We start from the raw sequence: 20249 nt of genomic DNA on the forward strand, positions 1-20249 counted from the left end.
CAACCTCATGTGCCCCAAGTGTGTTTGTTCCACAAAGCTAATAACTCCTAGCCAGCAGTGGGGGAGGGCACCAGGCAGGAAACTGCAAATCCCTGGAGAATTATAACATGTGCTTTTTAAACATTAGTTACAAGATAAGCAACAATGAACTGGAATTGCGCTGAATGCAAAGACTATAGGCTGGATTCAAGCCAAAATACAGTGCGTTTGCCTGTCTGAACCAACTGTTACACATTCAGTAAATTATTGTTGGGCAGATTTCAGCTTAGCATGTTGTGGGAATGTCATATGTATGTATGTATGTATGTATGTCACAAGTTTCACATGTGAAGGTATTTGCTTGAAAGCATCCCAATGTGAACATTGCTACATACTGCAAGTAAAGTCTGTTTTTATTTAAATTGTCCTGGCGACTGCATGGGCAGGATCATGTAATTTCTTTGGGAAAAATTAAGAAGGGCATTTGCTCTTGCATTCATTCAGGATTTTTTGTTTTATTCCCAATGTAGCCTATAGCCATGGAATTGTAGACTGTCCAAGTAAGAGAAGTATACCTTGGCAATGTAACTTCATTAAGGCAATCTTGTGTCTACAGTTCTGTTGCGCATCAGCCCGTGTGGTGTATTATTTTCTTATCCATGCACTAGGAGTGCCAGATGATAAATTGGAACTGGCATTGTATCAGGGGTAGCATTGGTGGCCATTTTTTACACTGAGATTGATGAAGTCTATAGTCCCTGTATTGACTGCTTAGTTTGCCAAGCATACTTCTGCGTTCAAAAGACAATTAATATGCTTTATTCACTGCTATTAAAATGTGCAACCTGCCTTACAAAGTATTTTAAACTCAAAATGGCTCACAAAAAAATTCAAAAGTAAGTTGAAAGCCCCACATACGCATCCAACTGTGTTCAATGAAGCTTACTTCAGAGAGAGAGGGGGGGGGGGAGAGAATTGTTAATAAAGTCAACCTTCAATAGTACTGAAAGTCAAGAACATACCAGAAATGGATATTTCCCCGAGCGAGGAAGCAAGCCTGTATCTATATCTGCAACTGGTTTTGAATTTGTGGGTCATAATGAGGTAGAGGAGAAGGTGGAGGAGATACTGATAACGACGATTGTGCATTTTCTGATGAAATCCTTCAAGGTCTCTGTTCAATCCAATCGTATCTCTATTGCCTCTTTCGGAAATCGAACCGATTTCAGAGGCGCTTTTTCACCCAGATAAGCCTGCCTCATCAGTAGTGAGGTCGGTCAAGATAACGTTTCTTGTCAGCTCGGCAAAATTCCAGACCAAGAAGAGCCAACATGGAACTGGCAAGTCCGGAGCTTGGAGGCAGCGCGAGCCTTCTTGTTCCCTTTCCCCGACCCCTCCCCAAACGGCACGGCCCCAGGTGACGGAGGCCTCTCCTCTCCCCGCCCCGCCCGCGCGCGTCCCCTTAGCTCTGCCCCCAGGAGTCCCGCCGGCGGGGCTTTTCACAGGCGTCGCTTGCGCCAAAGCCAGCACCTCCCGAAGAGCCCTGCGCGTAATTCGCTTCTCCGGGCGGCAACCTCCGACAAGTCCAGAGCCAGCTGGGTTGAGGAGTCCTGGCTTTGGCTGCGGAAGCCGGGCGGCCAGGCTCTCGGCGGTGGTCCCGCTGCCGCTGAAGATGGAGCAGCTGCCCCACGAGAGCCACCAGCAGCAGGAGCGCGCTAGTTCGCACACGGTGACCACGACCAGCAGCTCCTTCGCGGCCACCTTCTCGTCCAGTTCGAGCACGCTCGCCTACGACAAGGAATTTCTGAAGACGATTCCCGGAGTCCTCATGGTGGCTGAGATCGTAAGTCTAGCACTCCCAGGGGGCGGTCGTAGGCAATGCGAACGTGGGAGTAAGTCAACGGACTGGGCTTCTGAATATAAATATACGCGCCGGCGTGCCATCCAAAGCCTGTATTCGCACGTTACCACAAGCCGCATTTTGGCTTAGTGGGCTTTGTGAACGCAGGCCACATGGTTAGCTTACCAGTCAGTGTGGCTTGCAAGTCCAGGAAATCGGGTTATTTGGTTTAACTTTAACCCTGGCAACATAGCTGCTAGGGTTTTTCAGCAAGGATTTTTCCTCTTGTTACAATATATTTATTTACCTCGGATTTTCACCGTACTCCCGCCACTCTTTGTTCAAGGCAGACCACAAATAGGTTCTAGAGCCAAGATCTCTAGTAAGAGGGGCAGAAGGGGCATTTGGCTTCAAGCCACAAGGAAGCTTTAAATTTAGGCAGCCTTCTCCATCTTCTCTTTAAAACCATTCAAATTATGTCTGTTTTCTGCACCTTCGTTTCTTTTCACACATCATCGTTTTTAAGTTTTGCTAAGGCTGAGGGCCTCAAAATCCAGAAGTATATTTTAAATATCTAAGCAACATAATGAATTGACATAAAATAATTACATAATGTATTCTGAAAACCTGGGAGTGTTTAAAAGCCAAGAAGGATCTGATTTATTCATTTTGGCTTGTGGCTTGTATAAGAGCCAATTTGGTCTAGTGGTTAAGGTTCTGGACTGGGAGCACCTTAATCACTGGGAAACCAGCTGGGTGAGTTTGGGTGAGTTTTGGCTCTCAGCCCTAAGATGAAGGCAGTAGTCAACCCCTTGTGAAAATGTTGCCGAGAAAATTGCAGGAACTTATCCATGTAGTCCCTAACACTGATTTGGAGGCAAAAAAAAAAGCGGTTTGTAGTTAGTTCACATTGTGGGCACCCTGAATATGTGCAGAACTTTCAGATTGCTTCAGAAATGCCAGGACTGTTGACAATGAAACCATTTTATGGGTCCAAGCCTTGGGCAAATTAAATTTTTGATTTTTAGAGAACCAAGCAACATGCAAATTTCTTTGTAAACATTATAAGGCAATAGAATATTTTTTTTTCTCCAGAGAACAGCTCTATTTGCCAATTGCAGCAAAAAAATAGTTGCAACTTACAACTTAAAGATTAATAAATGTATTCAAGCCAACTCATATTATTTGTTTCCCTGTTAACCTTGTAACAAATAGGTTTCCTATATATTTCTTCAGTTACATGTATCCCCTGCCCTGAAGAAAAGAAAGAAAGGTAAGGATTATTGCTCTATGAACAACGGTTGAAAATCTAGAAAAGTTTTCCTGTCCTCCTTTAAGACCTATAGGTAGCCACTGTTAAATTGGCTGCTTTTCTGAAGTGCTACATCCCTTTCTGTTTTCTTACTCTGGAGTTTAGCTCCATTCTGTGTCCCCAGCTGACACCCTTATTGGTTGCTTTTCTCCATTTGTCGAGAAAAATTCAGACTCCGGGCAGCTGAAAGCTTGGACAAAGAACATGTTCAGCTGGCTGGAGCATGTATACATTTTCTTACCTTACTGGAATGAAAAGCCTGGGAAGTCCTTGGGTTTGACTTCAGCAGTTTTATTCAAGTGGAAATATAGGATGATCCAGTAACTGCTGTGGATAATGGATTACTGAGGACTGTTTCTGAAGCTGATCAGGTGAATCCTGCTGTTGTTCCTGGAGCAGAATGACACCATGCACTCAGGGCAGACTTTATCTCTGTAAACACTTTAGTACCTCTGGTCATACCTTATTCTGTTAACCTGCTGGCAGTGAAGAGGGAAAAAGCTGCTGAGGAATGTAGCTATCGGCTCAGAAAACCACTCCAGGAATGTGCACTGTAGGAGAACAGCTGGGAAGAGAAGGAAATGTGGAGGTGTTTTGAGTAGGCTTAAGGACAGACCTTGGAAATGGAACTTGTTCTTAAACTGGGGACTACCTGTAATTCATTATCAGACTGCGCAGAATATAACATAGAAAGTTGGGCATATTTTATACCTTGACATAAAATGTTATTTACTTACTGGTTTGGGTGTATTAAAAATAATGGTGGGCATTCTTAGCCAAAGCTGTACATTTTTACAGCTGAAGACATTAAGGACCTCACTGTCAGGGAAAGTGATGCAAAATGGGGCAGCTGCATCAACATGGGTGATGATAGATGGGTCCAGGACTGGGCTGAGGATTTTTTAATTCCCCCCCAGCTGTGAAAGTCAATATAAGGTTTTAACTTTATGTGTTCTCTGCCTTAAAATGGTAGGAAAGAATAACAACAGTTTTTGACAACAGCACCACTGAAATGTAATAGTGCATTCAGACGGGGGCTGGGACTAAAGAAAGAGATTTGGGAGGTGCCAAAAATAAAAAAGTAATCACATATGGCCCTGGGGTTCAGATTACCCACCCCTGATTTAAAATATTTTTACCCTACAGTTCTAGTATTTGCAATAGGCAACTAAGACAACTAATGAACAACGTAAGTTAAAATAATTGTAACATTTAAAAGAAAAAGGTATCAGCAGATGTAACCATTACAAAACAGAACAGGGCTCAGAAATCAATGTGCTGTATTTATGTGTTTATAATTAACAAATGTATTTGACTTACCCCATTGGAAACATTTTTTAAAAAAACTGCACCACCAGTATTAAAATACTGTACAATACATAGTGGTGACTGAAATTAGCAGCAGTAAAATGGCCTGCCAAGATAAGTCTTTGAAAATAGAACCTTAACCTTACCCATGTTTTTGCCTGATATTTAAATATTTATTACTGTATGCCTTCTTACTACATTTCTGTGTTACCTAGCAGTCCTTCTCTCTGGGTGGTTTCAAAATAGAACTCAAGAACCTCATAAAAACATAGAATAATAAATACAACATAAAACATAAAAGAAATTCAACAGTTGGAAGAAAAAGAATGAAAACTAATAGTAAAGGATAGTAGGAGTGCATGGATCTAAAATAACACATCTTTTTAAAAGCAAAAAGGCTGAAATGATATCCTACCTTCAGCAAAGATAGGCAGCAAGTGAACTTCTTCGGAGAGGGCATGTTTAATACAGCTGTGGATACTACCTTGTGAACACAAGCCTTTAACAGGGACATTCAGACAGAGGCCTCAGAAACTGAGGTGAGGTTCTGTCAGTATAAATGGAAGGCAATGAATGTCACATTGCACTATACCTTGGTTCACATAAAAATCAAGTCCAGTTTTTGAGTTGTGTTCTACTCCTGGTGGCTTCATGGATATGGCCAAGCAGGGCTTTTTTTAGCTATTATATGGCAGTGGTTTGTCGCTGCATTCTTCCAGGATATTTTTTGAGTTCACAGTCTAGCCTATAGTCCTGGGAGTATCTGATACTCTCTATCCAAGTACTAATCGGGTCTAACCCAATTTATTTTCCAGGTCCAGACTAGGTGAACCATGGTATAATAACCATGATTTGATAAATAAATCACAACTGGCTGGTTTCACACAGCACATCATAAGCTATAAACCATCGCTTATGAATAGCTAGATCCCTTAATATAGTAATTCATCCCACTCCCCTGCCCCCATGACACTATAAGTCTGGATATGCATGCCAGTAAACAAAATATACAGAATCTTGTTGTTCTGGAGATCTGAAGCTAGGTACTGAGGTCAAATCACACCAAAACTGCAATCCAGTTTAAACTTACGAAAGACATGCAGAACCAGGTCATACACAGTTTGTTTGGTTTTTTTAAGTGGATTTAGCTACTGTGTGATTTCTTAACTATAGTTTATAGTTAGTCCAATGTGTCTACCCAATCAGCTGGGGCTTATTCAGCAAAACATAACTAAACCAACCATGAATTAATGTGATATGTGAACTCAGCCATTTGCTGAGTGGGTTATGTGAAGCAGTTCTGTAATTTTGTTTCATATTAAGAAACTGAATGGTGATGTCTTTTGGATAGCAGAACTGAAAATAAAACATTTGACTCAGCTTTAATGGAACAAAGACAGTTTTAAAGTTCAACCCTGTATTTATTATTTAGAATAAACAAAATAATTTACATTAATTTGCAGTAAGTCCAAAGTGCTTAGATAGTGAAAACTGTTCTTTCACAGGAGTTCTTGAGTTCACACACGCAGTCAAGTTGTAACTGTACTGTTTCTCTCTTCAGCTGCCTCTGCTGAAGAGGTTGTTAGAGCCACAGCTCTGGTTTGAAGAATAATCAGTGAATGGGGTTACTTTCTCCTGCAACACTCATCAGCTGCCACACCCTTAGTGTGGTACTCCGTCAAAGTCCCTATAACTGATTGGAAACTGTGGGATTATTGTTATGCTGTCAATATAATCTTAACAACTAGTATATACAATAGTTTAACATTTTAATAGCAGAATAGTGATTTGCCATTTTATTGGCAAATAGTGATCTAGCGTTTACTGTACATATAAAATCAGAAATATCACTTACTGTTATCATGAATTCTGTTTCAAATGATTATACAGAGTGCCATTGTGATTTTTTGGGGGTGGGTGAGTATGTGCATGTCACTCCCCAGTACAATCTAATTTAAGTGGTTAACAAGAACCTAAAACACATTGTACCATTTGGTTTTTGTGACTACTTTGCTCTACCTTTATACATTACCCTGACTGAGGCAAAAACTGTTTCATTGGTTACATATACCTTGATGTCGAGAATAAAAATAGAATATATCTGCTTTTACAGATAATAGGTTCCTTTGCCATTGTTTCCAAGCACTAGACAGATAAAGGGGTCACCATGGATTTTGGGGAAATAGCTTCATATTGCGGGAACAGTATTCTTGTCACCTCCTTGTGACAAAGAATGTTAGTAAAAACTGGTAACGACAATTTAAAGTTACCATCTTTTGTGTACAGATTGTAGACTGCGCTAAGGATGAAAGTTTTTGGATAGAATCCATTTCTCTGTTATTTGGGAGTAAATTTCATTCAACACCGTGGAACTTATTGCTCAGTAAAAATGCAAAGGATTGCACGCTCTACATTTTTGGGATATAAATGAGACTGTATTTTAAATATCAAAATATTCTGAAATCTTTGAGGTCACATATTTTATTAAAATAGTTTCCATATTACCTTGTTGCAAAAGGAATAAAGGGTTTTGTGGCTCATTAAGAGTAACAAATGCTGAAATTTCTGGGAGTTCAGTCCATCTAGAGGGGTCCTGATTAGAAAAGGCTAAGAGTTATGTTTGGGACAATCTAGATTCAATTGCCCACTCAGCCATGAGCCTTCCTGGTTAATTTCCACTGCTGGCTCATAGCATATCTTAAGTCATAGAGGGTTTGCGAGCGTTCATTTTACTTACTATTCAGTGAAAGCTCATTTTAAGAGGCCAACTGGGGGGAAGAAGTGCCCTTTATTCAGCAGTGTCCTTTCTACTGGAGAGTAGGATATAGAGGAAATTTAGGACATTTGCACAATGATATGCATTAATACAACTTTGTATTAAATGGTACAGAAAATTTGGTACAATCCAACTCGGTTGTATCAAGGCCCAATAAAATGAGATTTCATTGTATGCTCCTCTTTAAAGAAGAACACTAACAGTACAATGACTATGAATTGTTGGGGTCCACTGAAGGACAAAAAAATATTTAATCTTAGAGCTAATTATATTCTAAATAACCTTTATCTTGGCCCAGCAATTAATATTTACATAGTGCAGATCCTTATAGTACCAATTTTATAAAATTTGTATCTTTGTAGGGGAGAACTGTTAGGCTATTAGGATGCATTTGAGCCTTCTCAAAACTGATTATGTGCCAATTGTAAATATGCTAGATAATGACTCTATGTTGGAATATATATGTATATACATACAAGTGTGTGTGTACTTGCTATGATATTGGTATAATCTAAAATCTATCTTAGGGTAATATATTTATTAGAGTGACTCCAGATCACAAAATAATGTGCAGGCTGTCAACTTCTTTAAAACAATAAGCACTGGGGGCAGAGGAAGAAACAATTGGCTTATCTTGAAGCAGTTAGGCACCCTTTTAAGATGGAATGTAGGAACAGGCTGCAGATATTCAAATTAGGCTTTTAGATATGAAAAGATTTCAGTGCACCAAGTGTTATTTCAGGGTTATTGAAGTTATAGACCTCAACATACCTGAATCTTTTTGAAATCAATTATCAATGTTATGTCTATCTAGGAATGTTACAGGCCTCCTTGGAATATTAATAGCAAATTAACACTTTAAAAGGAATGAAACACAAATATTAAACATTTGAGAAGTTGCTTTGTAAATGTATAATCCTTTTGAGCTAATTTCATAAACAATAACAATGTGTTCTCTTTGGAAACATTTTAATGATTTATTCTGTTATCAGAGAGTTGGGAAAGATCTTGAGTTAGCTGGGTCCAGCCTACTGCTGGTGCAAGACATCCACTACATAATATCCTGAGAGGCTTCTCAGCTTTACTTAGAAACCTTTTAATTAAGGAGAGTCTTGTTCCATTGGAAGTCATCTTTTCCACCATCCACCCAGGCAATTGTTTCTAAAGTTTAATTACAATGTCCTTTTCATTCAAGTCCATGGTCCTATTTCCTGGGACAACAGGAAGTACATTTATTCTGTCATCTATGTGGAGCCCTTCAGTTATTGGAATATGATTACTATTATCACTATTTAACTCAGTGTTTTCCGAACACAGCCAGCTCTTTGAACCTGTTCTCATAAGATGTCATTGTTCCAGCCTCCTCTTCATAATATATTCCAATTTGTTGATTAGCCTTTCTTGTCCATAAGGATCAAAATTGGAGGTGACAAAAGATAACCCAAGAAAGCTGTGGCATGGAAGGTGCTCCACATACAAAGAACTCAAAAGAGAATTGACAAGCTGACCATAAGCTGTCCACACAAAGAGAACTTCCACACTGCTACAGTTTTGAACTAGCTCTAATTGTCCTCACCACTGCTGACTCTGAAATGCCAAGAACACCTGAGCAAAGCAGTAGTCCTTCCTACTGATGAAGAGAGACTCAAATAATCAACCTCCGCCCACTGTCCCATCCCCTCTCCATGGCCATAGTTCATTTTGTTAATTGAATGGGGGTGGGGGCAAAGTGATTGCTTTGATGAGCAGTGCATGGCAACTTCTGCTCAGTTAGAGCAGTGTTTCTCAGCTTGGCAGCTTGAAGATGTGTGGACTTAAATAGCTGGCTGTGGAATTCGAGAAGTTGAAGTCCACACATCTTCAAGCTGCCAAGGTTGAAAAACAATGAATTAAAGGGACCACTGAAATGGAAGCTTAGCACAGAGTAGGCTTCACTTCCACAGGGAGGGAGAAGAGTCGGAGAGTTCCCACCAATGAGAAATGAGGCTACTTCTAACATGAAGAAGTTCTCGCTTTCCTGATCCAAAATTGCAGTCACAGTGATTCCTCTGACATTGCAGCTGAGCTGTATGTAAAATAGAGACTACAGCATGGAATTCAATGCTACTGATCCTGAAGCTCAAATCCGATGTGTGGTGATGCCCTCAGACTGAATGAAAACTTGCAGAACAAAAAAGAACAATGTAAGCTCAATGCTTTAAGGGATTCTGTGTCTTTAACAAGAATTAAAATATTTCTTTCTCTCCATAAAAGCATCATTTAAGCACTGTGAGCTTGGAAAAGCTTCCTAACATTTTTAATTCTGTCCCATTATGAATTTGTTTCTATTAGCATTTGTTTTATACAGTGCTCCTGGCCATTTTGGGAGTGATGTTTACTTTGTGTTCTATATTTATTTTTCCTATACACTGCCTTTTGAAGAGTAATAATCCTGCACTCTTCCCACCCACCCTGCTTTCAAAGATTTTCTTTTAATGCAAATACTTATTACAGCAATTTCAATGTTTATAGTTCACTAGACTTTAGATTAGGGCAAAGTATGAACCCAGCTAGTTGCATTTTATTTGCTAAATCATTATTAAATAAGATACAGCTTAGTGCAGGAATGGGCAGTTTTTGATGGCAGGGGGAAATTTTGGGGAGGGGAAGAACCAGGGACCCCACTGGGTAGAGCAATGATGATGTGTAAGTAGAGCTGAATTTCCTTCAGTTTTAATGGAGAATTTGGGGTTTGACTTCATTTTTTTTAAATGTCTTTGTTTAAAAATGGCAGGAAACTATGCAGTAGGAAGTAGTGGGAAGGGCTGCTTGTGTCTTGGACCTCAAATTATTCATGTCTAAGTATAATGTGGGAGTCAGCACATGCTAAGTCAGCATTCCCTGCCCTGCTCTAATTCCCCTTGCAGAATGTGTGAAAACTCTAATCATGGTTTACTGCAGGGTTTCTCAACCAGGGTTCTGTGGAACCTTAGGGTTCCATGAGAGGTCACTAGGGGTTCCCTGGGAGATCACAATTTATTTAAAGAATTATTTCAAATTCAGGCAACTTCACATTAAAGAGGTAGGTTTCATTCTTTATTTTTAGTTTAAGAGCACCGTTAATGATATATACAGGCCTACACATGAAATGAATATAATAATTTTGTAACTTCTGGCCTATATATGAGCCTGAATGTGCAGGGGTTCCCTGAGGCCTGAAAAATATTTCAAGGGTTCCTTCAGGGTCAAAAGGTTGAGAAAGGCTGGTTTATTGTATATAGTAGAACTATACACTGGGAAGTGAATTCTAGTAATACTTGGTTTAACTCTTATTTATGAGTAGGTAAAACAGTTTGTTACTTTAATGATCAGTGAGTTGGACACTTCAAGTAGCAAGTTTATGGGAGGGGTATCTATGTATCACAAGGTACATTACAGACAATTTCAGTTTCTCTTGAATGGTATAGTAAACTCCCTGCAGTAAAGCCTGAAAATCGAGCCCTAACCAGGGATACCACAGACACTGAAATAGGACCATCTTCTGGGACACAGCTTCCCATGGTGCTGGGGAGAAGCCCTGCTAATAATCCAGATTCCAAGGAATTTTCAGAGAAGGCAGTGAAAATGTAATTGGGAGCTTCAAAGGCCTGACATTTAAGTCATAATTAATATTTTAGGATTCCCATAATTCCAACTCTGTTTCTTGCATAACTGGAGATTTCCGTAGAAAATGGAGTAAAAACTGTACTCAGTTCAATTCAATTCAATTCAATTAATGTGACTTGTCATGTAATTCTCTAAACAAGTGCATATAAAATTGTCTCCAAGTTGGCGTGTGTTAAGATTGCCATTTAAAATTGTCAATTCCATCATCAATCTGGTAAATGCTACTATATCTAAGGACTCCCGCAAGTGTCAGGTAGACTGAAGAAGAATTGGTACTTGGACACCCAGGACTGATACCATAGAGACAGAAAACAGAAGCAAATAAGCAATTGTTCATAGTACATTTTAAACCAGTACTTGAATTTATTACTGTGTTTCCTCTAAGCATTCTATGGAACAAACAGTATCACATCATGAAATAATTATCAGTGATCAAGTATCCACAAAATTTATTGCCAGGTATATTTTATTGTTCTGTCATAGCAATTGTGTCGCTTTTAAGAATCTTGCAGACTTGTTCTTGATACAGATTTCTGACCGAGATGCTTCATTTCACCCGTGTGTATGAACCAGCCATTTTGATTAAAGTTCATATATAATGCTAAGCTATAGTGTGATTAATTCACCTTTAGATTAACGTAATATGTGAACAAACACCCTGTGGCTTGCAAACCTTGGTTTCCTTTCCTGGATTACATTTATACATTACAGTAAGACAAAAATCCAAATAAACTGCATTAAACAAAGCCAATCTGTTTAGAGATAGTAGTAAACTTGTAATTCATCTGCAGCCAAGAATTTGGCAAATATTAGTCAATGAAGCAATTAGAATAGTGTTCCCTGCATCTGCTGCAATTTCCACATACTCTTCATTCACATCCAAGATATATTTTTTTTAATTTTGAAGCCTCCTTCAGACAGCAGGGGTATGGATCTTATCATCCTCCATTTATTGCTGGACTGCCAATCCTATCATCCCTCTCAGTTGGCACTGCTAGGGCTGATCGGAGTTATATGCCATGGTCAATGGTATCAGGGGGTTGAGAGATCAATGAAGGCCAGGTTGGATGCACCACCTGCATCCCAGTTCCATCCACTTGGACATCAACAATGTCCAAGTCTGAACCCTGCTTCATCCAGGGCCCTTTGAAGCTTCAGCACAACTTTCTCAATAACCTTCCTTGGAAAGGGGATATTGGAGACAGGGCAGAAATTATCCAGCACAGTCAGGCCAGCAATGGCTTCTTGAAGAGGGGGTGTGTTACTGCTTCCATAAGAGCAGATGGGACCACCCCTTCTTTCTAGGAAGAGTTTGCCACTGTTTGGACCCAGCTACATGCTCCCAGTGTTAGCCAACCAAGAGAGGCATGGATCTAAAATGCAGGTATATCCACTCACAGCTCCAAGGACCCAGCTTACTTCCTCAGAGCCGACAGCATCAAACACTTCCCAGATAACCACATCAGTCCATGCCTCAACCTCCACAGGATCTGCACAACCAGAGTGCCTACTTGAAGTGATTTAAACCAACAGATTCATTAAAAGTCCCTCACAGCTTGCAAGGGATCTTCCAACCCAGCCCCACCAGCAAGGACCAAATCACCTGAAAAAGGGCCACTGGATGGCAATCTGCCAATACAATAAGACCAGCAAAATAATTCTGCTGCTTTTATTACTACACTTTGCTCCCTAACAAAGGCTCTTACCTGTGTCTGGGCAGATTCACTCTTGGTTTTCCTGTAGCATACTGTAGCTCCAGGAGTCTCTTCTGCCATTTCATCTCCCAGACCCCCTCTGAAAACCTGGGGTCTTCCAGGATCCACAAACAGAGGCCATGCAGGCATAATCAAGGCTGTCACCACCCTTTCATCCCAACCTCTGAAAGCTGGAACAGTCTCTGGGATAATAATAGCCACTTCTCTCCCCACCCCCCACCCCCTTTGATCACAGCTGGTGCCATACTCAAAGCCCAGGAGAGCACATTCCTGAAAGATTGAGCTCCCTTTCTATGCCCACACAGGTTTTAGTAATACAAGTCAGATTGGCCCTCCAAAATATGCTCTTGCATGAGGAGAGCCTTATTACAAGCCAACCTGGCATTAAGCAGCAGCAGCCTGAGATCAAGGATCTGATGACCAGCCTGAAAACAGGGGGGCTAGAAGGCAGAATTAATGAAAGACAGCAAGAATGCCTTTCCCAAAAGCAGGCTGCCCCCAATCTCCCATCATATCTCCATCTGCCCATCAAAACTGGAATGCTACCACCCATCCTTCCTCTGCTGCCAGCCCCTCCCCAAGAAACCATTCTCCTGTGTACCTTGCCAACTCTCACCTAGGACATAGGATCCTATCTCTCACCCAGATAATATCAACCACCCGAGGTCAGGCTGCCTAGCAAGACCTTGGCCCATTTCTACATAGGTGCTAAATGGGCTAGCAGGACTAATCAGGACAGCCACCAATCCACTGCAACCACAACATGCACATGTCCTTTAAATCCAGCTTGGACAGAGTCTGAAACAACCAGCCAAAATTCTTAGAGTGGAGTGACCAGGAGAGGACATTCCTGTTCTCTGCCTCTCACACAGAGTAATAAAACCCTTTCCTTTAGCTCTCCCTGCTTCACTTCCATCCATTTAACTCCACAGTAAAAAGTCCTTGACTTCCCAAACTCCAGTTCCATGGTACGTGCAGCAGGGACAAGCATCAAAGGTGGGCAAAAACACCAGTAGGTCAGCCAGGGCACAGATGTTCCACCACCCTGCAGTCATAATTGCCAGTGAAGAGACAAGATGGCAGCTACCCAAGATCATAAACTCTGCAGAAGCCACAGGACTCTGACCAGCTCTCATATTAGCCACTGAACTGATCCCACTCCTGCCACTGCCTCCTCATGCCATCCATACGTCCCCACCCTCCAATACACTGAGCACAGAAGATTCTGGGCAGTTGCCACCAATACAACCAAACAGCATGCAAGAGGAACCAACACCAAGGTGTCACTTGTCACCTCCACTAAGCAAGTTCACACTTCTGTTGCCCCAGTTGCCAGCCAGCAAACCAGCTGTCTCCAGCCCCATTCCTCTCTGCTGATAGCTGGCATCCAGAAACAAGTGCAAACCGCTCTTTGACTGATCTGCAGATCCGCTGATGTTGTCACCAAACATCTCATCATGCGGAACACTCAAGCAACTTTGTCTCCAGCATCTCTGTGGCTCCCTGCTGCTGTTTGTTCCCCCATCAATGGTCTCAGCCAGGATGTAGCCAGCTGCACATCTTTCAACTACTGGCCTCAAAGCACCAGCCACCGTAGTAGTCACTGTTGCTCTTGATGCCAAAACCAGTATCCTTAGCACCAGAGGATCCCCCACTCTTGCACAAACTGAACACAACCTCCACCAACCTTGCAATCAAATTGCAACCCTGCACTATTGCAAAAAATAAAATGACTCAGTTATACTTTGCCCATGTTTGCCTACTACCCATATTAATACATTTTAAATGGTGGATTGCTGGTATATATTTATTATTCACCCATTCCCTACCAACTTCCAATTAATGGTAGCAATAGGTCATGGTAGTATATTATGCTCCCTGTCACAGTTGAGGAAGAGGCAGTGGTTTGTTGAAAACAATCTCTGACAAAGTCCTAGCCCTAAAAGCATCTGTTACAAACTGATCCAAGATAACTGCATGGAACAGTAGTCAGAGGGCTGTGCACATCTGCACTGAAATGTTTCTGCTGCAAAAGAGTTCGGTTCTCTCTCCACTCCTGTTTAACACCTATGGGATACCTTGTCATGGCTACTGAGCTAGTGGAAAAGTCTGCCTTAAAGTAAAATTTTAATGGAAGAAGAATGGAAATCCCTTTCCATTTCCATTTCATTTCGTGTTGCGGATTTGCACATCCCAAGTCCTCTTATTTGAAATGATTCATTATGTGACTTGCTATCCCAGCTTCTATCACTGGGCAAATACTGTATTGAATTCCACACTGTGGTAAAAGATAACATTGTTGAATAACACTGTTTTTGGAAAAGGCATACTTCTATCAAAAGAATTGTTAGATTGAAAAATTATTACCAACGGAATGTGTTTCTGAGAAATACAGGTAGTCCAAAATAGTAAATCAGATGTATGCAATTTTTATTCTTGTTTTTTGCTTTCGTTTAACTTAAGATCTGCACTCTTTTCAAGATACTATCTCCATAAAGTTCATGCTTTTTAAAAAATTGTATCTTTCTGAAATCATATCAAAAGAATATTCAAGAATTGCCACAGTTTTATGAAGGGAAGTGTTCCTAGTAGTCAGATATAACATACATATAATATATTATCTTTATTTTATGATTTTATGGTAGTCCAAGATATATTTATGTACAAGTTTTACAAAAATAATTGTCATTCATTGTGACCATATTTTAAGTTTCATCCCTCAAAACAAAATTTTATGAATAAAAAATAACTGAATTCTAATAGACTACTCACATAGTCTATTAGAATTTTATATAAAATAAGAAGAGATCCTTTACCTCGGTTTACTAAAAGTCAGCTTTTAATCATATATTTTTAAATGACAAATCACTTGATTATATCAACAGTGTGTTAAAAGTTTATTATACTCCTTAATTTTGAAGTAGTAGAAATGTGTAAGACTGAGGAGCACTTGATTAATTACTACAATTTGAAGATTTCTTTCCAGAATCTGTTTATATCAAAACTGTGCAGACATATTGTGCTAAGGCAATTGCTTCTCTCTCAGTCCTGCAGAAGTGGGCTTTAGGAACAAATATTTGCAGAACAAGAAAATCTTTAGAAGGTCAAGAGTCTGCTTAGAAAGTGCCATTGTTGAAGCCAGTTTAAAAACTCTTCATCACACTCAACTGATAAATGAGGTTGAATTTTTTCAGTTAGTTACATTTTGTCATTTACATTCTCCTTACAAGACTGAATTTAAACACCCACACAATTTGACTTTAACGTATATTGCATTTTTTCCCCAAAGTACGATCTAGTATTTCAAACAAGAAAAGTTGCTAAAAAGGCATATATAATAGATTGGAAAGTTATAATTCTTACTTCGGTTGTCAGTTTGCTTTCTTAAAAATAGTGATGAGTCACTCAGAGTTCTGTTTTTTAAGATGGCCATCTCCAGATTAGAAAGAGCTAGCTGAGATACAACTTCTACCACCAATTTGGTTTGGGGCTGCTTCCTGTTGAACTAACATTTGGCACAAGCTGGCCCAGAAGTGGAATAAGAATTCCCCGCCTTCAGGCCAGTTAAAAGAGCTCCCCTCATCCCACACTTGTCTGGTTTTTGCAATACAAGGAAAGCACATGTGGAACCTTCTAATTCAGTCTTTCTCAACCTTTTGACCCTGGAGGAACCCTTGAAATATTTTCCAGGCCTTGGGGAACCCCTGCACATTCAAGCTCAAATATAGGCCAGAAGTTACAAAATTATTATATTTGTTTCATGGGTAGGTCTGTATATATTTTAAGAACTAAAAATAAAGACTGAAACTTATCTCTTTAATGTGAAATTGCTCGAATTTGAAATGATTTTTTAAATAAATCGTGATCTCCCAGGGAACCCCTAGTGACCTCTTACGGAACTCTAGGGTTACAAGGTTGATGTTGTGGGGATAAAATTAGGGATACCCATTTATAAATCTTCTGAAGTTAGAATGAAAAAGGGTCAGGCTTCCATCATGTGATTGTGGCGACCATCTTCATTTTTTTGACCCCCTTCCTATGGTCACCCCTGATTCCTAGGAATAAAATAACAGATTATTAGCATTATACAAATTATTCAGGCACGATTGCCATTTCAGGTGTTCTAAACTTGAAACACAAGTCTGGGTTCCAAAAGTTTTGTTTTGAGGCCAGAAGGGGGCTTACTAAAGCTGTCCTGATTTTTGTTTTGATGGAACACAGATGATGTGACAATTCCAGTTGGGGCTCCTTTGCTCTGAGCTCAAAAACAAACAAATAAACAAACAAACCCAAACATATTTTTATTTATGAAGCAAAAGTCAAAAGAAAAAACTGATATGAGTAAGGGAATCTACAAGATACTCTGGCCTTTTCTGACTTTCTCCTGGGCTTGAGAAGCTATGAATGAAAAAAATAAATAAAACTGGATATTCGTCACTACAGCCTTCCCATCCTTTGCTGTTCACCATACCTCCTTGTGCTATACTGTCCACTATTCTGGACATTTCTGCATGGAATGTAATTGAAAAGAAATGTACTTGTTGGGCAACATCTGAAAAGCTGCAAGCTGCCAAACAGCCCTTAAGAACCACAGCCTAGAGTTGGCTGTTGCTGCATTGATGGAGTATTGCCAATTAATACAAATGAAGAACTACATTCAAACATACGTGATATAAAGATTGTAGATGGCTTTATTGCTTTATTAGGGAAAAAATCCAAAATGAAAAAGACAGATAAGGTAATAGCTTAAAGACCAATGAAAATGTCACAAAGTTCTGAGCAAGCTTCTGGTTCACAAGAATTTCTCTTGAGGGTGAAGTTTAAACAAAATCTGGAGAAAGAAATAGGTTTAACCTCTAAATCTGCCATCTGTAATAGCTTTACAGTAGCATGCAGGAGTGGTACAAACTCAGTGAGATCAACTGCTGCTAAATGCTAAATAGCATTTAAATTGTACTAAGAACTAATTAGACATAGAAGCAATAGAAGGTGTTACTCAGAACTGTTTCCACCTGAATGACAGGGACTGAAATAGAAGTCAGGAGAAAGGTGTTTGCCGAGGGTGAACAGTTTTAAAAAGCATTATTTTGGTCTTGAGAATTGGAGGTGTGGTTAGTGATTTCATAATGTTGCCTGAATGAATAGGGCCAACATTTGGAGGGTCTTACTGTAAACCTTAAGGCACCAATTTTGGCTGTTAATATGTTGGGCTTGCCCACTCTGTGGTTATTCTTGGGTGGATGGAGGGTCCAAAAGGATACTGGGTGGGTTTGTAAACTTATTCTATCTGCTTTACACCATATAAAGACATATGTAAGCTTCAGGTTCATGGACAAATTTTCATCACAAAGGTCTACAGTTCTGACCTATGCCAGGAGTCCAATCTCAGCCTTTGAAGTTTTTGTCAAAGTGGATTAATTATACTTCTATTATACTTAAATTCTGGAATGAGAAAGAGTATCTTAGGGATTTGTGTAGTGTATATTATATTTAACAATATTGGGTTTGACTATTTTCAAATAGTGTTGTTTTAAATGCCAGATGAGGTCTGGAGATCCACTAGACAATATAATTGACTAAACGCCCTGTTTATGCCATGTTTATTTTCCTTTCCTATTAGATGAACTTCCTATATTGGCAACTAGAAATCTGTTCTAATGTAACAGCATGTCAGTTCTCAATTTAGAGAGGGCCTGCTGGAATATTTAAAAAAAACCATTATACCTGATCACATTGCTAATTTATAACATGCACCGGTAGAAGTAAAGTATTGAATATTCTGTTTTAAGAGCAGGTTGGGTGTTGTTCTTGCTAGCTAAATTGTGTGTTAAATGCATCATAGAAGTGTTTTCTTTGTATGATCATTGTAATTCTGCAGATGTGAGTGCATGGACTTTTGGGGATTACCTTTCCTCCACCAGGTATGCTCTAAAACAGGAAGGCATATTAAAGTTCTAGAATGCTCATTTTCATAGGCTGACTAAGCAGTTTCAGCCATCCACTACCATTTAGATCAGTTAGACTTCAACTGATGTACTATTATTTATCTTATTATTGCATAAATAAAACCTCATAATAATTCTTAAAATTATTGGATTTATAATAATTGGACTAAGATATCCTTGGCCTGATCTGGCATGGCTATTCTTATGAGAACTTGAACATGGATCTTTGTGGTCCAGTACAACAACTACTAAACTGCCTTTTATTGTTTACATGTGTGTTAGCAATGCTGACTAAAGCAGGACTGCTGACTTTTCCTATGCCTGCTATCAAATGTATCATTTTTACCATAATTATATCCCCTCTTTTCTCCTGAGAGCTTAAGGTGGCATACCTGAGGATCTCTAATTTTATCCCCACAGTAACTGTGAGGTGAGGTGAATTGGGTTAAAAAAGAGTGATCTGCCCAAAGTCATTGAGTGAATTCTGTGGACAAGTGATAAACTGAACATTGGATCTTCCTATATATCGCTATGGGAAACTACTGCTTTACACAGGGAGCTGGTCTATTTTTTCATGACCAGCTTTTCAACTTTCTTTGGCTTGGTGACTGGTGGAGATGGAAGTTATAGTAATTGCAGGTCAACAGAACTTGACAGCACCAAGTTGGGGATGATTGAGTTAGTGGCATAAGTAGGCTGAGAGAAGATGGTATTGAACATTTTATGCATCTTCTCAACACCAGTCTTACCCATTGGCTCGTTCACATGTCAAGCTATGTTTTGTTTTAACCAAAGGTTGTGGAATAAGCCACCGTGACTGGGTTCACCCATCATGCTAAATTATTACTTAGTGTAAAGCACATCAGTTTGACTGGAAATCCCTGAATGTATGAGAAAAACAGAGTTGGGTATTATGTACAATACACTGTCCAAATGCATGTTGTTATCTTCAAAAATACTCTGTCATTTGACATTTACTAACTGGGCCCTGTGACTCAACAGATTTTTCACTTCAGTTCATGACAATATGGACTGAGACAAGATTTAGCAATATTTGAAAACATTGAATACTTACATGTTGCTAATTGTCAAGGAAGAATTTCCATGTTTTATGTTGTTTTGCTTATAGTATCTGAAAGTTCTCTACTTCATAAGCATTAATGAAGGGTACATTCCTCTGGTCAAAATCATGGTATTGTAGAAAAATATGGGACATAGGAAATAAAATTCAAAATTATTTTTAAATTGCTACTTCCCATGGGGAAACTTTATATACCTTTTCTGTTGTCCAATCTCAATCTTTCTTTAAGAAACTAAAATTTTATTGCAATAGGATCCACTGGAATTTTCATTTGTTATGTGCGTTAGGAAGATGGTTTCCTATATTTAAAAAAAAAAATCGCAGAACAATGCTTGTGCTATTTATAAATAGAGGGAGTAAAGCCATAACAGGAAGATGGAGATCTTAAAACAACAAAGCTTGTCATTATTAGCAAAGCAGCTGTATACAGCATTGTTCTTTTGAAGCAGTTAGGAACTCTTTAAACAAACTGGCTTATGTAAATAGAGTTTTGGTCAAGGAGTCATAGCCACTGTTTGATATTCTTTAACAAAGCAGCAACAAGAAGGATGTTGCATGTATTATTCAGGCATTGCATTGATTATGTAGATAACGCTGCCATCAGAAATATAATTGGAGATATTGCAATATTTACTCTTAACTTAAAAC

General features: G+C 39.4%; 1 protein-coding gene across 1 annotated transcript in view; it reads left to right on the plus strand.

Annotated features, from left to right (window-relative positions):
* Positions 1-1349: 1349 nt before the first annotated feature.
* The window catches only part of CMTM8 (CKLF like MARVEL transmembrane domain containing 8), a 29110-nt gene continuing 10210 nt past the window's right edge, over positions 1350-20249 (plus strand). The window contains exon 1 of the mRNA XM_063303928.1: positions 1350-1822. Within this exon, the coding sequence (XP_063159998.1) occupies positions 1652-1822 (171 nt within the window). The 5' untranslated portion in view covers positions 1350-1651. The remainder of the gene's footprint in view (positions 1823-20249) is intronic.

The sequence above is a fragment of the Candoia aspera genome, chromosome 4, assembly GCF_035149785.1.
Source record: "Candoia aspera isolate rCanAsp1 chromosome 4, rCanAsp1.hap2, whole genome shotgun sequence".
Taxonomy (NCBI): domain Eukaryota; kingdom Metazoa; phylum Chordata; class Lepidosauria; order Squamata; family Boidae; genus Candoia; species Candoia aspera.